Source organism: Hippoglossus stenolepis, chromosome 9, assembly GCF_022539355.2.
Source record: "Hippoglossus stenolepis isolate QCI-W04-F060 chromosome 9, HSTE1.2, whole genome shotgun sequence".
Lineage (NCBI taxonomy): Eukaryota > Metazoa > Chordata > Actinopteri > Pleuronectiformes > Pleuronectidae > Hippoglossus > Hippoglossus stenolepis.
Window position 1 is genome coordinate 25,616,105 of NC_061491.1, and position 22,357 is coordinate 25,638,461.

Consider the following 22,357-nt stretch of genomic DNA (forward strand, 5'->3'; position numbering starts at 1 on the left):
CATCTCCATCTGCCAGCTCGAAACAAACGCTCCTCTTAAGTTGCTGCAACCGGGCTTCGACACTCAGCGACCTTTACCTGCAGCCCGAGAGAAACCACACCATCAAACCCACCTGAGCTGAATCCCACCTCCAAAAGTCGAGCGGCAAGTCATGATGACTGCCATTAAAACCTGGCTGCAGCAGCCCATGTTAGATAGGTCATGGAGCTATAAATAGGAGCTGGAGTAGAAGTAGTATGCAGCAGCGGCTCTGCCCGCTCGGCTGTTTCATAGAACACGGCTCATCCATTAGTAAGGAGCGCAGCACCAGCCCGGGCACCCCCCAGTCAGGTCAGATCAGTCCTGCTATCAAGTGTTGAAGCTGGAGATTCTGCTGCCGCTCGGAAATGTGGTGGGACGCTGGAGCAGGCAGCTGGAGTGAAATGTATAGGTCCAGCGATAGCACAACCTACAGCTGGTTTATTTATTCACTGTGTGTGTGTGTGTGTGTGTGTGTGTGTGTGTGTGTGTGTGTGTGTGTGTGTGTGTGTGTGGTCTCATTAAGCCAATCACTGGGTTTAACTGTTTAACCTCCTGCAGGATAATCTGGGATGGATTTAATCTCATTAAAAGGCTCAGTTATATCGTCACAATATGACAAGAGTGACATAACTAACTGTTAAATAACAATTTAGATTTAACAAATGGTCGTTTACCATCTCGGTTTATATTTTATTCATTTGTTTTGATATTAAAGAAAAATCCAGATATAATTTTTGATTCTTTAACATTTTCCGAGCTTGCTGAAAATGTTTTTTTGACACACTAAGACAAGTTAAAACAGAAAAATTGCCACATCAACGAATCAATTTGAGGAATTAATTTGAAGTTAAGATTCAGACTTTTGGTTGTTTTCCTGCAGATAAAAACCTCTTAGTGGTTTAAAAACCTTGAAAACACATTTGGTTTTTTTGATTTTCTTACAGATGCAATAGTCATCTAATGTCTCATCTATCTGGAAACGCTGAGCTGAAGCGTAATGCCAAGACTGCATCACAACATCATCTAATTTATTCATCGACACTTCACTGTTTCCAAGTGTCTGCGCTCTGAAGACGAGAAGATCACACAGACTCAGAAGTCTTTTTAAAAACTAAATCCATTGGTTGAGAGGAAAAAGAATCTGCACATTGTCCTAAATGGAATCACTGAATGCTCTCTGCCTTATCAGCTTCATTAGCCTAAATGAATTGTAAGTAAACACTAGGATGCGTCTGAAGGAGAAGAGCCCATTAAACTCTGGTGTGGATCCAGGAAGAGAGATTTCTTTAACATTGAGAGATTGTGACGTTTTCACCAATTTCCCAGGGAATGATTCATGGATGTTTTAAAAAAAATCTGGTATATGTCGAGGACTGATATCTATACGTGTGTGGCATTTGCAGCTTTAAGGAATTCAAGAGGTGTGTGCTCCACTGAATGCTATTCTAGTTCTTTGGCAAGAAACTACTGACTTGAGAAACTAACTAGTCCTGAGCTCCTAATTGAGACAAACTCCCTGAGAGACATCAGATATGACGAGATGTTCTAGGTTGATGCCTCCAGATAACGCCTGCTAAAATGCCTGTTTCACCACACTCGACATTTTCACACACACCAGCAATGCGCGTGTGTGTGTGTGTGTGTGTGTGTGTGTGTGTGTGTGTGTGCGTGTGTGTGTGTGTGTCAGCGTGGTGCCACCTGGCAGGGCCCCCCCCCCTGGCAGTGGGTCTCCAGTTACGAGGCAGCAGGAGATTTACACTGAGCAAGTGGTGGAGTTAAGAGCCGCAGTGACCACGGTGGTGCTGGACTGACCCGGTGTCTGTGGCCCCGACATTCAGCCTTTAACTGTTTAAACACAGCTATTCAACTTCCACAGCAAGTGGGCGAGATAGGAAAATCTCGGGGGCCACAGAATATTTGTCAAATATTGTCATTTACATCGCAGGTAAAAGCCAGATGTCAGTGGGTTCTTTGACCGGTGGAAAGGAGTTGAACAAAGCTGAACTTTTATATAGATATTAACTGCATTTGAACTTTTTTCTGTCTGCTCCATTTTCCTCCTTTTCTCCAGAAAGATAAAAGTGTGTCCTACGCAGCACCATCTGAGAGGGGAGCTGCTGTTAGATATCACTTATATAACCGTCTACACTGCAGGTGGGGGGGTGACCACTGGGACTGAGACACCATGAAGAAATGACTCATTCTGGTACAGTTACACGTTGTACTTTTAGTTCTCACTCTTGTTTCACAACAGAGAAATGCAACTATATAGTTTTTTGTTTGAGACCCGACTGTACAAAGCACCGGGTGCACATGGAACGAGAGAAACTGTCCTGCAGGTGTATGTCTCTGCCAACAAGTACAATTTCACAAACTTCTTACAATCCTTTCTTTCCAAACTCATGAGGTCACGGTGACCTTTGACCTTTGACCTTTGACCACTGAAATCTTATGAATTCATCTTCCAGGCCAAGTAAACATTTGTGCCATGATTAGCAGGATGTGTGGTGAAGAATCCAGGAACGTGGATGTTCTTACCTCTTGCAGATAACTTTTTGGTGTTGATTATTTTGGCGGCATTCTCCTGTCCGGTGCACAGCTTCACACATCTGCGCACCACTGAAAAGGCTCCCCTGGAAAACACAGAAAGGACATTAGTTTGGTGTGTTAGTGATGACGTGATGTTCCTGGGCCTCGCTCATGAAGTTGTTCATCATCGTTGAAGGGAAATGTGTCTTCAGCATCACGACGGGAGAGGATACAATTTAGCTGAGAACATTTTCTGCACAGGAAGCGTTTTTCTAGTCCCAACGCAGAATGAGACCGGGTGTCACTTTCTCACATATGAACTGTAACAGGCTTTATTAAAAGACTACGCTGCCGCGGTTTGTCTGCTTAATAGGCTCCCAGGAGGTTGTCCATGCACAGTCAGCGCATTTTCACATGCACACGTGTGTGGCGTGTGAGGCGAGGTGGGTAAAATGAGCTCTTACACAAATGCAGCATTAGTGAAATGGCCGTACACTAAAAACAAGGCACAATGTCCTGGATGACTTGATATCTGCTGGTTCTCCTGTCACCAAATTGTGTGCGCTGACATTGTGTGCTGATATTTCGTCAACTAAATGATCAGAATCAGCAGCAGACAAACCCCGGCTGCTGCAGTTAGATCTGCCCCAGTGTTACTGCCAGTGCTGACGGTGAAAGGTCGACTGGTGCCACTGGTCTGCCTCCACACCGAGACGTTTACAGACAACCAACAAGGTCAGGGTCAAAGGTGGGAGTTAAAAAACCAGCTGACCTCCGACTGAAGACGCTTTAATACAGAGATTCCTCTGCGGTGGCGTTTCTGGTCACGCTGCCTTTTTCTCTGCGTGTGATTCTAGGTACTGATGGTGGAGAATCAGAGATGTGACACAACATCGTCAGCGTGTGTGTTGCCGCTGTCGGCACAGAGGAACAACAAGCTCCAACCATTCCAGGTTTTACACAGAACGACGAGGCAAAACATTCCCACGTTTAACAGGCCAGAGAGAAATGTTAATGTGCAGACAGAAAAAACCCAGCAGAGGTCCCAGTAAAGTTCAGCACTGGTACAACCCACAGACGGCTGAAGTGGGTTTGAAATCTCAGGATCAACACACCCAGAAAAGCAAGAGTTGTGTGCGGTTGTGTTTATAAGCGCTGAATGGGCGACAGCAGCCACACATGCACACAAACAAACACAAATGTTACCGACACCAAACCCCACAGCTGTGCCTGGAAAGTTCACACTCTGTGAGGTAAGTGTCGATCGCCGGGGCTAAATATGCTTTAACGCACATACACAGTTAAATAAGGTGACGGGCCGTGAATCAAAGTCGGGTTTGAAACCCAGACAGAGAACGTGGAGAGATTCAAATGAAAAGGAAAAACTCAAAGGTGCCTTGGACAGTCCAGGGTTTTGTAAGCGGATACGTCCGGTGTTCTGTTGCAGTCTCACGTGATGCAGGAGGCTGACGTACATTCAAACATTCAAATATTCAAACTCTAAAGTGTAAATGACACAAGTAGAGTGATTTTATAAACATAAAAGGAGGAACAGTGGTTTTAATAACTCTTAACAGCGGCTGAGCTGTTGTGACAGAAACTGACTTGTGAGTAACTGTGACATTCAAAGCTGTGACTGTTCATATTATTGTTCTTAGAAATGAGTCACTGCATATTTGTAATATGATTAATTATGTGGAATTGAAATGATAATCTCATGTTTGAGGAAACTGATCATTCAAACTATAATGTGGGAAAATGTTCATTCTCAGGCAAATCACGGGAGGTTGGATAAAAAAATGTTGAATTCTTGTGGCAGAGGATTTAAAGACATTTTAAAAGACGAGTGTTTACTTCAGCTGCTGAGGTGATTTTAATAAAGTCCGTCTGATAAAGAGAAATTCACTAGATCCAGGTTTTTATTTGGATCTGCACCACACTGATAAATATCTGTCCTCTAAACATGGCAGACTTTTTTTTTTTATCAAGATCCATTAATTGTTCTTTGGGAAATCGAGGAAAATACTTAAAATACGGACAAAACTCACAGTGACAAACTAATTCTGGATCTGCCCCCGGATCTGGATCCACACCTAAATGAGTTTAATGAGTTCCTTCCTAACTGCATAATTATGTCATAATTAAACTGTAAAATATCAATTCTCAACTACACGTTTTTATCCTAAGAGTCTGACACACATTTTAGGAATCATCACAAATTTGTATGCATATATATATGTATATATATATTGGCCAATTGGAACCAGACATTTTGTATTGCTTAAAATCCGTATTGGAGTCAGCCCCCAAACATCCATGTTGACCTGGCTCTAGTTTTTAAAATGTGGACTTGGTGGTTTAAAAGCTCAATCCTTAAATGTCAAGTGAAGCCTTGTTGAGAAAGTGACACCAGCAGAGAGCACAGGGAACAGTTCCCTCTCCTCAGACAGCGGATATACAAAGTTACAGAGTTATCATGAGGAGGCTCTTCCCTCCTGCAGCTTCCTGGGACTGCATGAATAAGAAGACTGCTCCATGAGAGAGATGTTTTGCAGTGCAGGGCAGACACACACACACACACACACACACACACACACACACACACACACACACACACACACACACACACACACACACACACACACACACACACACACACACACACACACACACACACACACACACACAGCTTTCGACTGTATTGTGAAGAAGCTCGGATTTAGCCCAAACCCAGCGAGACCTCCACATTCGATCTGCTGCGTTATTCACAAACTGACTTTTTAATCAAGAGCTGAAGCTGGAGCGTGAAGTCTCACTGGCTTTGGGATATTTTGGACTTTGCTGCTAAAAATATTTATTACTTATGGGAGGGAGGGAAGGAGAGGATGCTGGGGGACGACGCGTCTTCACCTCCCCGGTCAAAACGTACGATAAGACCGGTGACTTCATTGGGAGGCAGAGTCGGCACAGTGGCGGTGCGGAGGTCGTTTCACCACATCACACGACTCATTCAAACACGTTGGGCTCGTTCTCTCTGCAGAACCTCGTCCCAGCGTTGAGAGCCTGAGCAGCGGGGGGGCGATCGAGCTGTCAGTAAATAACCAGTGAAATGCAGCGTGATGCATGACACTCTGCAACGTCAACACTGTACGCCTGATGAGGAGTGGTTTCTTAACGGACCCCTTCTCCTCCTCTGCCCTGAACTAAGAATGAAGTGACTCTGAAGTTGTGTCCCAGTGACCTGGCTGACCTCTGCCTTCATCTCCTGTGGGATCAAATGTACTTTTAAATGGGATCAATGAACCCAGTTTGTCTGAGGTTCAGTTAAACAGTAGTTATATTATCATGAGCAGTGGATGAAAATGTTCAATTCAAACTCCACATCATCATATTTCCGTCTCTTACGACACGACACCAGCCTCTTTGGTGCCTAATTACAGATTTGATGATAAGATCCATGATGATATTGATTGAATGATTTATTATGTAACTTTAAGTTTACTCCCAGCTCTGAGCCTCACTTCTTCATAAGTTGGGGGAAACGTGACAAATATATTCTGAGAAGAGCAAAGCAGTGTGTGTGTGTGTGTGTGTGTGTGTGTGTGTGTGTGTGTGTGTGTGTGTGTGTGTGATAGTGAGTGTGAGAGAGAGAGGGGAGAGAGGGTGTGTGAGGTGTGTGTGAGGGTGTGAGCGTGTGTGATAGTGAGAGAGAGAGGGAGAGAGAGAGAGAGAGAGAGAGTATTTTGAGAGCTGTCATCCCGAAAAAACTCTCTCTCTCTCTCTCTCTCTCTCTCTCTCTCTTCACACACACACACAGTGGCCTCAGCTCTGCACTGCCTCTGTACACCAGACTTCCTACCGACACCAGAACAGCTCTGCCACAAACAACAAACATGTAAACAACAACAACAACAAACAACAACAACAATACAACAGCTGGTTACTCACTTGCCCAGCTCCTCGTACAGCTGAAACTCGTCTGTAAAACGCGTGCAGGTTGTTGTGGCCATGTCTCTCTCTCTCTGTGTGTCTCTCTCTCTCTGACTCTCTCTGTCTCTCACTCTCTCTCTGTCTCTCTCACTGTCTGTGTCTCTTTCTGTCTCTCTCTCTATCTGTCTGTCTGTCTCTCTGCCTCTCTGACTCTCTCTCTCTGTCTCTCTCTCTATATATATCTATCTCTCTCTCTAACTCTCTCTCTCTCTGACTCTCTCTCTGGTTGAGCTCAGAGGAAAATGAAAAGCCAGAATACAGGAGGTTGTGTTTCAGAGTGAAGCTCCGCCCATCAGCAGGTCTGAGCGGTGAAGAGTGAGAGAGCACGAGGAGGAGGAGGAGGGTGAGCTTTGTCTCTCTCTCTCTCTCTCTCTCTCTCTCTCTCTCTCTCTCTCTCTCTCGACTCGTTATCAAGCTGCGTGACGTCAGTACTGCCAATTCTGGCTATGACTTTCACAATAAAACCCAGTTTTCACATTAAAGAGATGGTTCCACAAAACACTTTTGGAATCCCAGCGGACTCAAACACTCCCCCCCCCCCATCGGCATAGTGGTGAGTAGATAATATTTAATAATATTTGGGTATCCCTTTGAAGCCAAACTAAATTCAAACTAAAACTAAACTCAATTAAACCCTAAGTAAACTAAACTATAACTAAATTAAAACTAAACAATTTTCCTTCTAGGATAATTGTTACACTGATCCTATAAGAGCCTGTCTGCCCATGTGCACAGAGAGAAATATGAGTATGTGACAAATGACCTGAATCCTTGAATCTTGAATTTAATAAAGTTTATATTTCATCACCTTTCAGGCTGAACTCTGTATCGCATCGTCTTCACGTGGTTCTACAGAATGAAAACTACTCAGGGACAAACTTGTACTTTGTTCTGAAGGCGGATGAATCGTCCCTCGTCTCGTCCTGTGCTGCTGAGTTCATCCCACTTGACAAACCGTTTGGAGCCTCGCTGTCTGGCGCCCCCTGGTGGACAGACAGGGACTCGGCAAAGCGCGGTAACGTGCTGGAACACCCCCCCCCCAGCTGTCTTTTCTCCTATTAGGGGCAAATATGAGAGAGCTGGTCGGTGCGTGTTGACAAATCATTTTAGAAAGACATTAATAATTCCAAACCTCACAGCAATAGACTCGGTGTGCAAGGCTGTGAAGAGACATGTATTATTATTATTATTATTATTATAAAACGTTTATTTCTGTGTCACTTAACTAAACAAGGCGACAAAGTACATCTCAAATTACATGGGAATAAAACAACACAGAACAAACCAAGACAAAAACAATAATAAAGAAAATATCCCAAAACAAACTGAATCCATTACAAACTGAAGGCTGATGCAGTCCCATAGGGTCTAGAGCAGACATGGGCAAAGTATGTTTTTAAAATCCGGCCCGCCGAACTTGTCCAAATATTATTATTATTATTAAATTAAATTTCACCTTTCTCCTGTAATGCCCCCATTCCCCCATTAGATGTCGCGCTTTGACCGGGAGTGTGGTGTGTAGGGCTCGAAGGGGCACGTGATCTCGCGATGCATTGTGGGCCGTCGGCGCCATTTTCAGGGTTTGTTTACATTGCTGAGTTAAGATGCGGTGAGAACCTTCTGTGGAAATGAGCGGATCAGGGAAACGGAAAGTGGACAGTGAGTGTCGAGTGTTTAACACGGAGTGGACGACCAAATACTTTTTCACTGAAGTCCAATCGAAGGCCGTGTGCCTGATATGCCGAGGAACCGTCGCCGTTTTCAAGGAGTACAACGTCAGCCGTCACTTTGCCACGAAGCATGCTAACTACGCTAGCAAGCGGCGGTCGACGCACCAGCGGGCGGCTGCGGCTCGGAGGCTGGCGGCGAATTTACAGACTCAGCAACAGTTTTTCGAAATAGCGAAGGCTGGCAAAGACTGGCGAAAAGGTCCGTTTATCACGCAGGACTGTGACTCGCCGTGTGGAACCGATTGATATAAATGGAGCCAGCCAATTAAACACAAAGTCCGATTCCTTTGAGTTGTATTCACTAGCACTGGATGTGAGCACGGACACTGCTCAGCTCCTCGTTTTCATCCGAGGCATTGACGACAGTTTTGCGATAACGGAGGAGCTTCTGACCACGGAGTCCCTGGAAGGAGCCACGCGGGGAGAGGACTTGTACAACCGGGTGTCTGCGGTCGTCGAAAGACTGAAGCTACCTTGGGGTAAACTTGTCAACGTCACAACGGATGGATCGCCAAATTTAACTGGAACAAATGTCGGGCTGCTGAAAAGAATCCGGGATAAAGTGAAAGAGGAAAACCCTGAGCGGGATCTTGTTTTCCTTCACTGCATCATCCATCAGGAATCCCTGTGCAAGTCGGTACTGCAGCTTAATCATGTCGTGAATCCGGTCGTGAAACTTGTGAACTTGATACGAGCCAGGGGACTTCAGCACCGTCAGTTTGTTACGTTCCTGCAGGAAACTGATGCGGATCACCAGGACCTGCTGTACCACTCTCGTGTCCGCTGCTTAAGTTTGGGGAAAGTGTTACAACGAGTGTGGGAGCTGAAAGAGGACATCGTCGCATTTCTGGAGTTGATGGGGAAATCTGACGAATTCCCCGAGCTAAGCGACAAGAGCTGACTTAGTGACTTTGCGTTTGCTGTGGACATATGTTCACACATGAATGAGCTGAATGTGAGACTGCAGGGGAAAGATCAGTTTGTTCACGACATGTACAGACACGTGAAAGCCTTCAAATCCAAGCTCACTTTGTTCTCCAGACAAGTTGCGAACAAATCTTTCGCTCATTTCCCCACACTTGCCATGCAGGAAGAGGCACCGCGAAACGCAAACAGATACAGCAAATCACTTGAGGACCTGCACGGAGAATTCTGCCGTAGGTTCTCTGATTTCGAAAACATTGAACAGTCACTTCAGCTGGTGTCCTGTCCCCTGTCACAGGACCCTGAAACAGCACCACAGGAGCTGCAGTTGGAACTGATAGATCTTCAGTCTGACTCCGTCCTGAAGGAGAAGTTCAACTCTGTTAAACTGAACGACTTTTATGCTTCACTTAACAGAGCCACGTTTCCAAACCTCCGGAGGACTGCACAGAAGATGCTGACTTTGTTTGGCTCGACTTATGTGTGAGCCGACACCGGCGTGGAACGCCAACAAAGCCCGTCACAGATCAAAGTTAACGGATCAGCACCTCAGATCGATCCTGAGAATTGCCAAAACCAAAATAACTCCAGACTTGGATGCACTGGCAAAATGGAGAGCAACAACACTGTTCCCACTGAAACTGAAAGTGATGATGTGTTGCTGCAGCGAGGTTGGAGCCAAATCTCCGACACACAGCCTGCGCGGTGTGGCTGCTCTAACCTGTTAATGGAGATAATAAAGAAGTTCAAGTGAGGTCATTGGTTTGGGGCACAGACCTCAGATGTTTTCATGATGTTTGATCAGTCACGTTACGACATTTTTTTTCATCACCTTTCATGTAATGATTTTTACATGTCATTTATATTAGTTCACACAAACACTCCATCCATCTGTTCCTGGCCCGGCCCCTCTGTCAAATTTTAGAACCCATTGTGGCCCGCGAGTCAAACAGTTTGCCCACCCCTGGTCTAGAGGTCAGGATTCAACTCCCGGTATGGGAACAGTATTTGCCAAATATTCAGTTACATAACAGCCATTGATTGACATAGATGCATGGGTGAGTGGTCATCAAGTTGAGGAAAGTGCTGTCTGAATACAGACCGTTTAAAACCCACGTCACCCTCCTGACCCCCCTGCTTTAACCACATACCTGAGATACTGATGTATGTCAATATTCTGAATGATATTTTCTGCTTGAACTCATTAGGAATTTGATTTTCCAGCTTCCTGAGTCTCATCTTCATCTGCTGTTGTTACATCAACACCATTAAATAGAAAACGGTGAAAATTGCCCTCCGAAGTGCACTGGAATTAAAAAAAACATTCAAAACTTATTTCTAGGTTCAATTAAAACCTTTATTTATTCACAGGAGCTTATGCAACTGGATGCATCACACACACACACACACATATATACACACACACACAAACAAATTCGAGATGCTGGAATAAATGAACATCATCACATCTTCATCACAGGTCGTGATCATCACTGAAACCGTCACACACGCCAAATATTTCTGAATATTTCTATTTTTTAATGTTATCAAACCCTCGTGACAAAGAAATGTAACCGAGGTTTGATATTTTGAAGTTAAACTTTATTTTACATAATTATAAATGACAGGAAAACGAAAATACAAACATAAATATGTAAAATAACTTTTCAAACATAAACGCAGATATGTCTGTGACCGCTTCCTGTCTAGTTCTTCACAGCAGTCGTAATAAATATATATAGATAATTCTATGTGTCCTTTGAATTGTCCTCATGTGTTTGAGTGTCACTGCAGCAGCCGCACAGAGTTGATGTGAAGATGGTACAGGAAGTCAGCGTAGGACGCTCCTCCGTTGGGACTCTTGTCCTCCACCAGGTGGCGCTGCAGAGCCTCCTCGCAGGTGTCCCCTTGCTTCACCACCCACAGCTGAGGCAGAGCAATACAAACATGTCAGTGGCTACAAGCGATGGCATCAACATCAGCACTTTTAAGTTGTAATTCAAGGTCACAGATGTTGGTTGTTGTTGAAACACTAAACCTTCAGCTGCAGTTCAGCGTCTCACCTTGCGGGCGCAGGGCACCAGAGAGTTCAGTGTGTCCACGAGGGACCGGACGCTAAGGGACAGAGGGTTTTCCAGAACAGGCAGCTTGGTCTGAGGGAGGAAACACAAACACACAATCAGAGCTGCAGAAACTGATGATTAACAATAGAATTCCTTCTTACTTCACAAAACTGTCCATTGGTGACTTTTACCAGCTTTTTCCTCTCACCACCAGAAACCAGCATCTACTGATTCTAGTGTAAACTAGTGACTGTAAACCTTAAGCTGTTGCAGTTGATTAGAAGACATTTTTTTTAAATTTTACACTTTCCCTGTGGAAATTTAAGGTAAATCACGACAATGTCAAGTTATGGGTTAGGCTCAGTCACTCACTTCTCCTGAGGACAGGGCGGAGAAGCAGCTGGTGTTAAAGAGCTCGACCAGGGTGCTTGCTGGGACCTGGGTGCCCACCCAGAGCAGCAGAGTGAGGGGTGCGTGGACCAAATACAGACCTCTGGGCTCCAGGCTGAGGGCACGGCAGCGCAGCGCCTGCTCTGGGTTCGGAGGGATGGAGTCCTCAGCTGACAGCGGCTGCAGGAGAGAGGGAAAATGTAACTAAAAATAATCTGACATATTAAACTCAATAACACTGTCAATAAGACGAACTCCTGTGTTGGCCGTACTGACCAGAGGCAGCAGCAGAGGATAGAAGTGAGTGACGGTGCCGCTCGTGTCCAAGGCGAGCACCTGGCAGCGCTGCTGCAGTCGCTGGTGGATGGAGTTTCTCAGGCCCGGCAGCAGCACCTCACTCTTCCTCAAACTATTGATGTAAACGGGAAGAGCTCGCAGATACTGAGGTAGGACCAGCTACAGTGCACAAACACAAACACACACACACACAAACAAACACACAAACAAGAGTACCGAGGGAAAAAGATTTAAACGATCTTATGCCATAGTTGTTTTTACACAAAATGTTAAAATTAGAGGTGTAAATCTGAAAATTACCTCTTTCTTTCTCTACAATAACTGAAACAGCATTTAAACCCTTTAGACATTTCCTTAAATACAAGTGAAAAGCCTCTGGAGGAATTTAAAACTCTGTTGTGTATCTTATCTTTCCTCACCTGTCCAGCCGACACCGAGGCAGAGGAGCAGTGTTTGCGATACGATGCCAGAGCTTCCGTTACCTCGGTCTGAAGCTCCTCCCTCAGCTCCTGTAGAGGGCGCTCTAACACTGCACAGTACACTACACAGACACATCAGACCGCATGTTAATCTACAGTGTTGATTCAAAAAGTGGGACATTTCAAATTCAAACGGGACAAACAGAGAATCACCGTAAAGCTGGATAAAAACGTGTATATGCATTTATTGAGAGCGTTTCAGAACAGATATCCTGATACATTATATTTTTATTCAATATAACAACTACATTATCTAATAATCTACAGTGCAAGTGCTCTTACTCTTCTTGCAGTAGAAGGTGAGCAGTGTTTGGGCCTGGAAGTGGCGGAAAGCATCCTGAAGGTGAGGTGAGCATCGCAGGGTCAGAGTGTGAACCCTGGTCCTTCTGTCTCCTGTCCTGGTGCTGTAGGACAAAACAGTCTGGGACACAAGAGGAGGACAGAGGAGGGTTAGGTTTAAAATAGAGATTAAGACCAAATGAATGGAAGCTCAAACTGTATGATTGAGTGCTTTAGTCTGTGCAGTTGTTCAGTGTTTTACTAAGGACCAAGAAAACAGCAACAGCGCCCCCTGCAGCCTCACATGAGGATTAGTTCTATTGGGCTCTGTGTCTGAACGATGAAGTGGTTTTCATGCAGAGAAAAAAACAGTCCAACGAACTCTGTTTAGAATTCTTCATATTTTAAAAGGTTCCTCCTGAATATTGGAGATAAACTCTGTTTTTTAATAACTTCATAATTTCTTTAATAACTTCAGACTGAGACTATATAATAAGGAACTGATTTTGAAATTCAACACATATCAGATGCTACTTGATGAACATGAACAGTAGCCCACCTGTATGGCTACACCTCTCTTCTCATCCAGACCTCTGGTGTGGGAAAGCTCCACAGCCAGCGTTGTCCACTGGTCGAGAGTTGCCATGACGACCTGGCTAGGGGCAGGTCCAGGGAGAAACAGTCCATAACAGCCGGACACACGTAAATCTGGTGAGACGGGAACAAATGGTTTTTTTTGGTTTTGTTTGTAATCTTGGATACAAAGAAACAAACCGACAAATGGAATGATGTGAAAACCACCTCTTCGCTGGAGGGAATCTAAATCTCGCTCACCTTTGCTGACGAACATCCTGAGCTCAGCCTTGTAGCCGGTGTGCGTCTCTGCAATCCTCTTCAGATCCGTGGTGAATCGCTCTCTGTCCAATTCTCCCTGTAGTGACAAGTCAACAAATAACAGTTTAGAATAGGACACACACAGCAACTCAGTTTAATGTCACCAAAACAAAGCCACAAACACGTCATCCACATTCAAAGTGACGCCAGGAGGACTGTGTTGATTCAGTCATGTAATAAGCAGTGGAGGCTCGAGCCAGTGTTTATTTTTACTTAAAAGGAATATAGTGGAAATATTTTAGGACATTTGCTTATTCACTTTCTTGCCAAAACTTGGATTTAGAGCAACTGGTTATCTTAGATTAGTTTAGGACAGGAAGACAGGCGCTGTCCAATGATAATAAAACCCAACTACTAGCACCTCTCAAGTTAATTCTGTAGCTAAGCTAACTAGCTGTAGTCTAGAATTCAGCAGACTGATATTAGGGGAGTGGAATCAATCTTCTCAACTAACATTTGGCAAAATAGTGAATTCAAGTTAAACCTGTCCCTTTAACAAAAGACAACAACAACTTACCAACTATAAAAAAAATTACATTTCCTCTTTACTCAACGACAGGAGGAGATGCTGAGCTACCTGGAGGTGGCTGTACGTGTGCAGAGCTCCACCGCTGAGATATGGAATGTGCCCTGGCCAGGCCCCGCCCACGTCTTGCTGGGAGAGGACGAACAGGTGAACGCCGCAGCCCTGACGGACGCACTCCTTGGCCAATGAGACGGCCGGCTCTGACGGCTGAAAGATGGACTGAGAGAAACAAACGAGAAGGGAATTAAGATGAATAGAGAGGCTTTGGCTTCACTTTGGGGAGCTGTCATGTCCTCCCTTTTTACTTTACAGTCTACGGCATAAACATTATACATCATACTGTAGGTGTGTGTGTTGTTTGCACCTTTGGTTTGTTGGAGCCAAAGAACCCTGAGGACGAGCTGGTGTGGCCCATCTCTGTCAGAGAGGCAGTATGGAAGATCAGCAGCTTGCCAGGAGAACTCAGGGCCTAACAAAGAATCAATCAAACAAGTTCTTAATCCACTACATGCACTAAATTACAATGTTTAATTAGAATTAAAACTGTTTCTCCCAAATCATTGAGAGTTTGTAAAATAACGGAGATTAAGGAGGCATATGAGCAAAATATGTCTCCTTAAAGGTTTTATCTACAGTCACACAGCCACAAAACAAAAAAACAAACATCCAATTACTAGAGACTTGATTAAAGTTCGTGCGGTGATGACCGACCTGCAGTATGGCAAGTCCCGCCCTGACGGGCAGCTCCATGGGAACTCCACTCGAGTCATCGCACTCTGCACTGAACTGAGGAATAAGCTCCAACACACTGTGCACAGACACATACAGATAATGAAACTGCAGGAAGTTTTCATCACTTAATGTCAAACCAGATCAAAGAGATTCACTGATTTTCAGCAATGAAGCAAAAACATGTTTCGCTCTTTCTCGTTTGTTTGCAGGAAAAAGCATGTACAGTCAACTGCCAATCACCTGTCGATGCTGTGTATACAGTCTTTGAGGGACACCAGAAGCCCGTCGGTCACAGGAAGCTGCAGGTCCTCCGTCTCCATGATGACCAGCATGTGTGGGCGGGACAGGGCGGGGCTGAGGTTGTAGAGGTGGATCCTGCTGTCGTAGGTCATGAGGCCGACGCGGACGTCCGACAAGGAGTCACCGTCCTCACTACACAGACAACACGAAACTTTTAAAGTTATTCCTGTTTACCTTGCATCTTCCACTTCTTCATAGATGTGCTAGTGGTGTGTGTGTGTGTGTGTGTGTGTGTGTGTGTGTGTGTGTGTGTGTATAACAAAGCCACTATGACAGAGTATCAATCTTTGGTTTCTCATTGTTGGGATGACAATATTAGCCTCAGGACAGGGTTAGTTATTATTATCATTGAAGCAGTTACTGAAACTTTGTGTTTGTGTCTCCAGTTCCACCACATGACAGTGATGAGTCTCCCTCAGGGCTTCAGGTCGAACCTGGCTCCTGTTGGAACCATGTATGTATCTCACACATACATGCAAACAGACACACACCTGTGGTGGTTGTATCTTCAAACCCACTTCTTCTGTCATCTAATGTGTCGGCCTGATTGTGTCTAGAAATGGAAAGCGACAGGTCGTCTGTGGTCCGCCCTGCACAGCTCCTCCTGTCGCTCCTGTAGTTAAGCCCCAAGCTCCACAGTAAGTCCGCCTGACTGCTTCATCATCTGGGGCTGACCACAACAAAGCCAGACTTACAATTCAATCACAGTCACCTCATGTGTCTTATATTTATTATCTATTTATGTACCTTGATCCTCGTCAACTTTTTTTTTTTTTCTTTCCTCAGAGTTTTAACAAGCGGAAATTGATGCTCTCGAAAGTATTTCAGAATGCCAGAGGACGAGAGCAGGCCGTATATCACGAAGCCCCCAAATGCTTTCATGATATTCCGCATGGAACAGAGGCCAAAGGTTGTGTTGCAGCTCAAAACCCCGGACTGCGCGGCTGTCAACAGAGTCATTGGACAGACAGTAGGTGTCTTTGCTGTCGAAGACAACACCTCTAAAAATTTTAAATGTTCCTCTAACTATAATTCTTGCTATCTTAACAGTAACTTTTGTTCTTCCTCCAGCACAAATACACTGTGGGTGGTTTCATTGCAGAACCTCACGTGGATCTGTGTGTACTTATGCTTGTGTTTGTGTTGTTGTGTGTCCACAGTGGAGGTCGCTGTCCAAAGAGGAGCAGGACAAATATTACCATCAAGCAGACAATGAGAGGCAGCTCCACTCTCAGCGCTTCCCTGATTGGTCTGTCGGTGACAATTATGTATGTGCTGTGCACTCTGCTCACATGCAACTTATACATGTTCATATCACTCTACACTCAAAGATGCAACACAGTGACTGCAGCTGATATCGCATGTCTGACATGTTTGTCTTTGTGTACAGGGCGTAAAGAAGAAGCGGATAAGGAGGAAGGTTCCGGCCATTTAAACTCTCCAGGGAGTGAGAACCATCTGAAGACCTTCAGCTGTGCTGCTTTTATACACTAAATGCTAAAAAACCAAACAATGAAATGATTTCCTCCAGTCTCATTCTGATCCAGGTCACGTTGTTCATCAAGTACACAATCAAAATGAACTTGTGTTTTCTAATGTCTCTCTTTACTTTGACCTGTGGATAAAATTGAAGCATCTTGGAACATTTGCAGTTTGTCGTAATTCAAAACACTGTCATCTTTTGTCACATATATAGAAAACAAATCAATGCAAGAAGGAAAAGAACTACACATTATGCCCTTCATAAAATCTCCATCAGTAGGTGGCAGAGTAAAAAATAACTTTTGGTCCTATAAACCACAACGTCAACAAATGTTTCAGAAGGGCTCAACATGCTGCACTGCAGAAGAAGGAATCAATTCATTTCTGCTTCATGCTTAAGTGTATTGTGCATTTTCAAGTTCATAATTCCTCCAGTACATCGTCCCACAGAAAACCTTTCACTCATCACTGTGTGTGTGAGTGTGCGTGTGTGTGCGTGTGTGTGAGATTTTAGTCTCTAAAATCTGTTTACACAATTTCACTTTCACTCTCACAAGGTATAAGATGTTTTATATAAGATATTATTTAAGGTTTGGGTAAGGAGAAGTCAGAAAAGTGTCCAGGGAAGTGAACAAGCGAATGCAAGCGAGTGTGCGTGTGTGTGTGAGTTGATGTTTCTGAGCAGACATGCCAGCTCCCCTTCATTTATGAGTATGTGTGTGTGTGCATATAGCTACAGTAGTGGAGCATGTTGTACCTGTTCAGAGAGGTGAGCAGCGAGTGGATTTGTTGTGTTACAAACTCCAAATGTCCTCCTCTCAGCGCTGAGGCAGACACATCTATGGCGAGCAGCAGTGCAGCAGGTTCCCCCTGAAATAAAAATACAAATTAGACATAACATGGAAACTTTCCTCATACAATTGCGAACATTTGTTAGTCCTGAGGTATGAGTGAGTATGAAGAGCATTGATGGACTTGGAGCTGAGATTCACTCAACAATTGAATTGTCTCCACTCAACAAAAGGGCTTCATCAGTCATGAGCTGATTATTTTGCTATCACTGAATTACTAAATTGGTTTTAAAAAATCCCATGTGACACAAAAGTTAATTTTGTTGGACCAGCAAAACCCTCAGATTATTCAATGAATGATATAATAATCTGACTAATAAATCCAGTCTGACTGTGAAGCTCATATCTCCAGATCCCTTCATCTAATCGGCTTCACACTTCTCATGTGTGTTGTTCAGGGCCAAAGGAAGTGCAGTGTAAGGTTTTTATGCAAATTGGTCGTGTGGTGGGTTCTGTGGACTCGGCCGTATGTTTGAAGTCTGAATGTTCAAGAGCTGGTGATATTGAAACAAAGCTGACAATCAGAGTAGGTGGAACAAACCTTCTGAGAGTGTAGTATCTCGTATGAGCCCACGCTAAGTTCAGGCCTCTTGTCTTTATCCACCCGAGCCCCCTCCACTCCATTGGTGGGCTGGTAGTGTTGCCACGGCACTGACGCACAGGACAGGAGAGAAGAACCCGATTAAAAGGAAGCAACAAGCACAGACAATCAAGTTCGGTGCAGCAGCTCGACCCGATGAAGGTGTGGTGAAGGTGCCGTGCTCCTGACCTGATCTTCGTCTTACCTTCACTGAGTTTACCACAGAAGGGGCAATAAAATCTCTGACCACAGTCCTGCCAACCCATTGCCGGGCACATGGAGGCTCCGCAACAACTACAACCCAGAACACACTCGGGCTCTTTACAAAGCGGGACGGGCTCCTGGAGACGACACAAAAAACACACAAGTAACACACATTTATATCCTCACAGAGACTTTCATTGTAAACGGCACAAAACTCTATGTTGTGATGTTTCTCTGTTGTATTATTGTCAATGTTGTTATTTTTACTCTGTTGTTAAATAGATTATAAAATGAAAACTGACCTCCCCAGCATTTTGTTTTGAGAGAGGAGTGACCAGAGCTCCCAGCGGCAGGCGACTGAGCAGGGCGGTCTGACCCTCGCAGGGCACACAGTATGACAGGGAGCGGATGGCAAAGGGACTTGTGTTACCTAGAGACAAGGTCAATAATGATATGACACAACATAACTTATATGTTACTTAAATAAGTTAAGTCATAAAGTTGCATGTTGTTTGAAAACAGTCATTGTGCAAGTTGTGGACGATGTCGGCCATAAGGTGTGCTTCAAGTACTGTTGATGCTCAGAATGATGTCTGGACCCATTGAGCCAGATAAGACACAGACACAGACACAGACACAGACACAGACACAGACACAGACTGTGTTGGTCACCTCGGTCTTCTACGATACAGGAAGTAGTTGCCAGAGGAGGAAGTTGAGAAAAAGGCTCTGAGACAAAGACCTTTCCCCCCCACTCTGCCCGGTCCTCTGCAATCACCTTCACCTGGAACACAGGGAGAGAGACGGAGGGGGGGGGCCTTGTCAATCAAAAGAATACTCATAAATACTACGAGTAAGGGGGTAAGACGTTTCCAATTCTGATATATCAACCGATATTAAGTAAACACTTGTCAATGATTTAAGATGCTGTTATCAAACCCTTATGACGCAGAAATTAAACTGAGGCTTGATATTTTACAGTTTAACAATAAACTACCTAACCCTAACAAAGAGAATACACAAATATATAGAGTCTGAATTTATTAAATAAAATTAGTTTGAGATAAAATGTAAAAATAAATGCAAATCTTTTGTCTATTGTTTATTCTGTAAAATAAAGTTTTTGTATCGGTGCATATAGACAAACAAACTCAGCTGTGGCTCATATCGGCCAATTTTTGAGTTTTTATCTCACATGTACTTCTATCTGAAGGACTGAACCCTTTACTTCCCATTCTCTGTAAAGGCCTGAAAGGAGCCGGACAAGTCAAGACAAGATCTCAAGCGAGCGACAGAAAGAACTTACAGCGTTGGGCAGGAGCTCTGGGTCGAGGCCATAGCGGGACTCTGAGTTAGGAGACTGCAGAGGGGAAATACAAAGAGTCATTCTCTAAACTTTACATTTCACTTCTGTGTTGAGTCTAAAGTCTAGAAAGTCCAAGTCACCCTTTAACTACTTTATTACTTTATTTACATAAACAGACTTAGTGCTGAGGCTTAACATAAAATGTCTCAAAAATCAAGAATTGCCACGAACATAATCAGTGGCTACATTAACAGCTTTAAAGTTTGAGCGTGAATCTCCTACTAGAGTTAAAACAATTAACCGATTACTCGTCTATTCCGATTTTCATTCCCCATAGAAACCTGGTTCCACCAATATGAGGATTTGCTGCTATTTAGTTTCACAGCACAATAAACTGAGTGTGTTTGAGCTGTGGACTGAAAAACAAAACACACACATTTGAGAAGGAATGTGCACATCTGTGATGAGCGCTTTTTTAAAATTATTTTGAGACGTTACATTGGCCAAAAGATTCATCAGTTCATTGAGAAACTAATCTGCTGATTAGCTGTATTTTCCTCACCTGCGGAGTGATGTTCCCGTCCTGTACGGCCGCACTGGAGACAAACTCCTTAGTGTTTCCTGAGGAGACAACAGAGGAGTCAGACAATGGAGGACAAAGATGGAGGAAACCTTCAGACATGAGTGTTTAATTGAAAAAGTGGGCCGTGTACGTGGGACATGTTAACGTACCTCTAGATTGTGATGGAAGAGCCCACTGAGGCTGCTGTTGGATGGGAGAGTTGGGCGAGGCAGAAGTGTGGACGTATCCAGCACTGACAGGAGACTCCACATTCTTCTGATATGCAGGCTGCCGTGCACACTGTGGATTCTGGTCTGCACCTTGACCGAATGATGGAGGGCTGATGGGGGTTTGCTGCAGCGATTGAGGTCCATTGAGAGCGACGTGGTGTGAGTATGGAGGATGGAAGGGGGCGGATATTGTTTGGTACGGGCTGTGAGGGGGGTACGCTGACGCCCCCTGGGGGTTGGAGGGCTGCGACCCGTTGTTCATAAGAGGCAGAGAACACGGAGGTAGGTTTCTCTCGTGGCTGGCAGCTGGAACCACGTGTGAGACGTGAGCATCAGGGATGTAATGCTGCACACTCAGCTCAGCATTATCAGTGAAGACCATGCTCTGACTGTGGTTTCTGAGGTCGCTCAGGCAGCCGTGGTTCGACACCTGCAGATGGTCATGGCCGGGCCGCTGGTCAGAGGGCGAGCCCAGGCTGAGATGCTGAAAGCTGGGCAAAGGGTTGCAGAGGGGTCCTGGAGGTGAAGCTGCGGACCAGCCGTTCTGCCCCGCCCACTGGTGACCGGGTGTCCGGCTCTGATTGGCTGAGAGGGCATCCATCATCGTCCATAACCATCACGGATAGGTGTGTTTCTCCTCTGAGGCGGCACCTAGCGAAGAAACATCATATTTCAAAATAAAAGTGGTTCCTTCAGATATTTTATCTACCTACAAACCATAAAAAGACAAAAAGCATCTTTTAGCTGGGCTGCACCATTGAGAACATCTTATCTTGTGACTTTCGCAGTTCGCTCCATCAAACCAACATCAGGTAACGTTAACAACCTGAGAAAGACGCATCATTTTTAAAGCAAATTCTCTAAAATCACTACACCCCTGCTAATAAGTTCAATTGCTAATTTTGGACTCGGTAATTTAAGCTATAGACTGTTTATAAAGATGGACGACAAATCTCCACATTGAAGTTGGAGCTGACTGATGTTGAAGAGCGATTACTTTTTCTTAAAGAACTGCAACGAAGGAAAAGAAAGACGCCGTCCGTGTTCGTTCATTCAACTCAATCCAAAAATGGCGGCGAGTCTACCAAGTGGACGCTAGCAGGTGGACCAATCACAGCTCTTGCCGTCTGCGTTCCGTTTTAGGGGAGGTGTACGTCAGGGTGCGGCGTACGACTCTGCGTAGCGTGCACGTCTACTCGTACACTACGGCGTGGACGCAGAAGCATGAGTTGGGCTTTGTTGACAAGTACAGGGAAGAGGCTGGATTTACGAGCTGTGCCGCAGCCGACCACCAGGTGGCGATCGAGACGCTTTGGCTTCACTTAAGGTTAGCTGTCATGCGTCCATCTTTAAAACCCCCCGTTATGCGTGGATGTGAACCCTTGTGTTCGCACCGAATGCGCCTGGGTGCGTTAACAATGAATGAATCTGAAGAAAACACGGCTGAGGAGCAGAAGATGAGCCTCGTTACCTTTGCGCATCAACGGAAACTGCGCGTTTTGCGGCATTTGATCGTCTTCATCTCCTTCCTGTCACCGCGTCCTTGTCTTTGCGTTACATCCAAACCCAGACGGGAACTGACTCCCGGTTTGAAGCCGCAGGTTCAGTCGCTGTCATCCATGACACAACGTTAGTTTGCATCATGCTAGCGAGAGTCACGACAAGCGGTTTCCGCTCGGCCTTTCGCAGTAAAAGCACGCGGGCGGCACTGCCCTTTCTACGAGACACGGAAGTTGAGGCTACAAAATAAAAGCATAGAAACTGGAGAGGGACCTGGCTGCAGACAAGATGGCCGACTGTCGTCCTCCATACGCGCCTGCGCACTAGATTAGATATGGCGCCAGAGTAACGCACACATTTATCAAAATATACAAACTTTATTTAATAGGAATCTATTTTCTGTACTCTCTCATTTATAGTTTTTAATTTGCTAATAAAAAGTTAATTCAACAAGTCTTTTAAAAGTCTTATTAGTTTATGTACTTTTG

The 22,357-nt window shown here is 44.8% G+C and overlaps 2 protein-coding genes across 2 annotated transcripts in view; both read right to left on the minus strand.

The window, feature by feature from the left end:
• The window catches only part of LOC118114541 (calcium/calmodulin-dependent protein kinase type II subunit beta), a 61,307-nt gene extending 54,451 nt beyond the window's left edge, over window positions 1–6,856 (minus strand). The window contains 2 exon segments of the mRNA XM_035165014.2: window positions 2,560–2,654; window positions 6,499–6,856. Of these exon segments, the coding sequence (XP_035020905.2) occupies window positions 2,560–2,654; window positions 6,499–6,560 (157 nt within the window). The 5' untranslated portion in view covers window positions 6,561–6,856.
• A 3,881-nt stretch (window positions 6,857–10,737) lies between these two features.
• Window positions 10,738–22,043, minus strand: si:dkey-13n15.2 (protein transport protein Sec24C). Its single transcript, XM_035165006.2, has 21 exons — window positions 21,841–22,043; window positions 20,310–21,020; window positions 20,140–20,198; window positions 19,578–19,631; window positions 18,944–19,055; window positions 18,574–18,701; window positions 18,273–18,408; window positions 18,029–18,138; window positions 17,394–17,506; window positions 15,095–15,286; window positions 14,834–14,930; window positions 14,487–14,591; window positions 14,174–14,341; window positions 13,537–13,633; window positions 13,262–13,410; window positions 12,706–12,844; window positions 12,364–12,485; window positions 11,924–12,103; window positions 11,630–11,827; window positions 11,258–11,347; window positions 10,738–11,120 (listed from the first exon to the last, which is right to left on the minus strand). Exons 2-21 carry the CDS (start codon window positions 20,971–20,973, stop codon window positions 10,980–10,982), a joined length of 3,054 nt encoding a protein of 1,017 aa, XP_035020897.1. The 5' UTR covers window positions 20,974–21,020; window positions 21,841–22,043; the 3' UTR covers window positions 10,738–10,979.
• Between the last annotated feature and the right edge of the window lie 314 nt (window positions 22,044–22,357).

Excerpts from the sequence above, each read along its gene's own strand:
- si:dkey-13n15.2 (XM_035165006.2), bottom strand. The coding sequence starts at position 20,973 with ATGATGGATGCCCTCTCAGCCAATCAGAGCCGGACACCCGGTCACCAG. Across the intron at positions 13,634-14,173 it reads ACACGTACAGCCACCTCCAG|GGAGAATTGGACAGAGAGCG; the intron begins GTAGCTCAGCAT and ends TTGTCACTACAG. Across the intron at positions 12,486-12,705 it reads CACCTTCTACTGCAAGAAGA|TGTACTGTGCAGTGTTAGAG; the intron begins GTAAGAGCACTT and ends GTGTCTGTGTAG.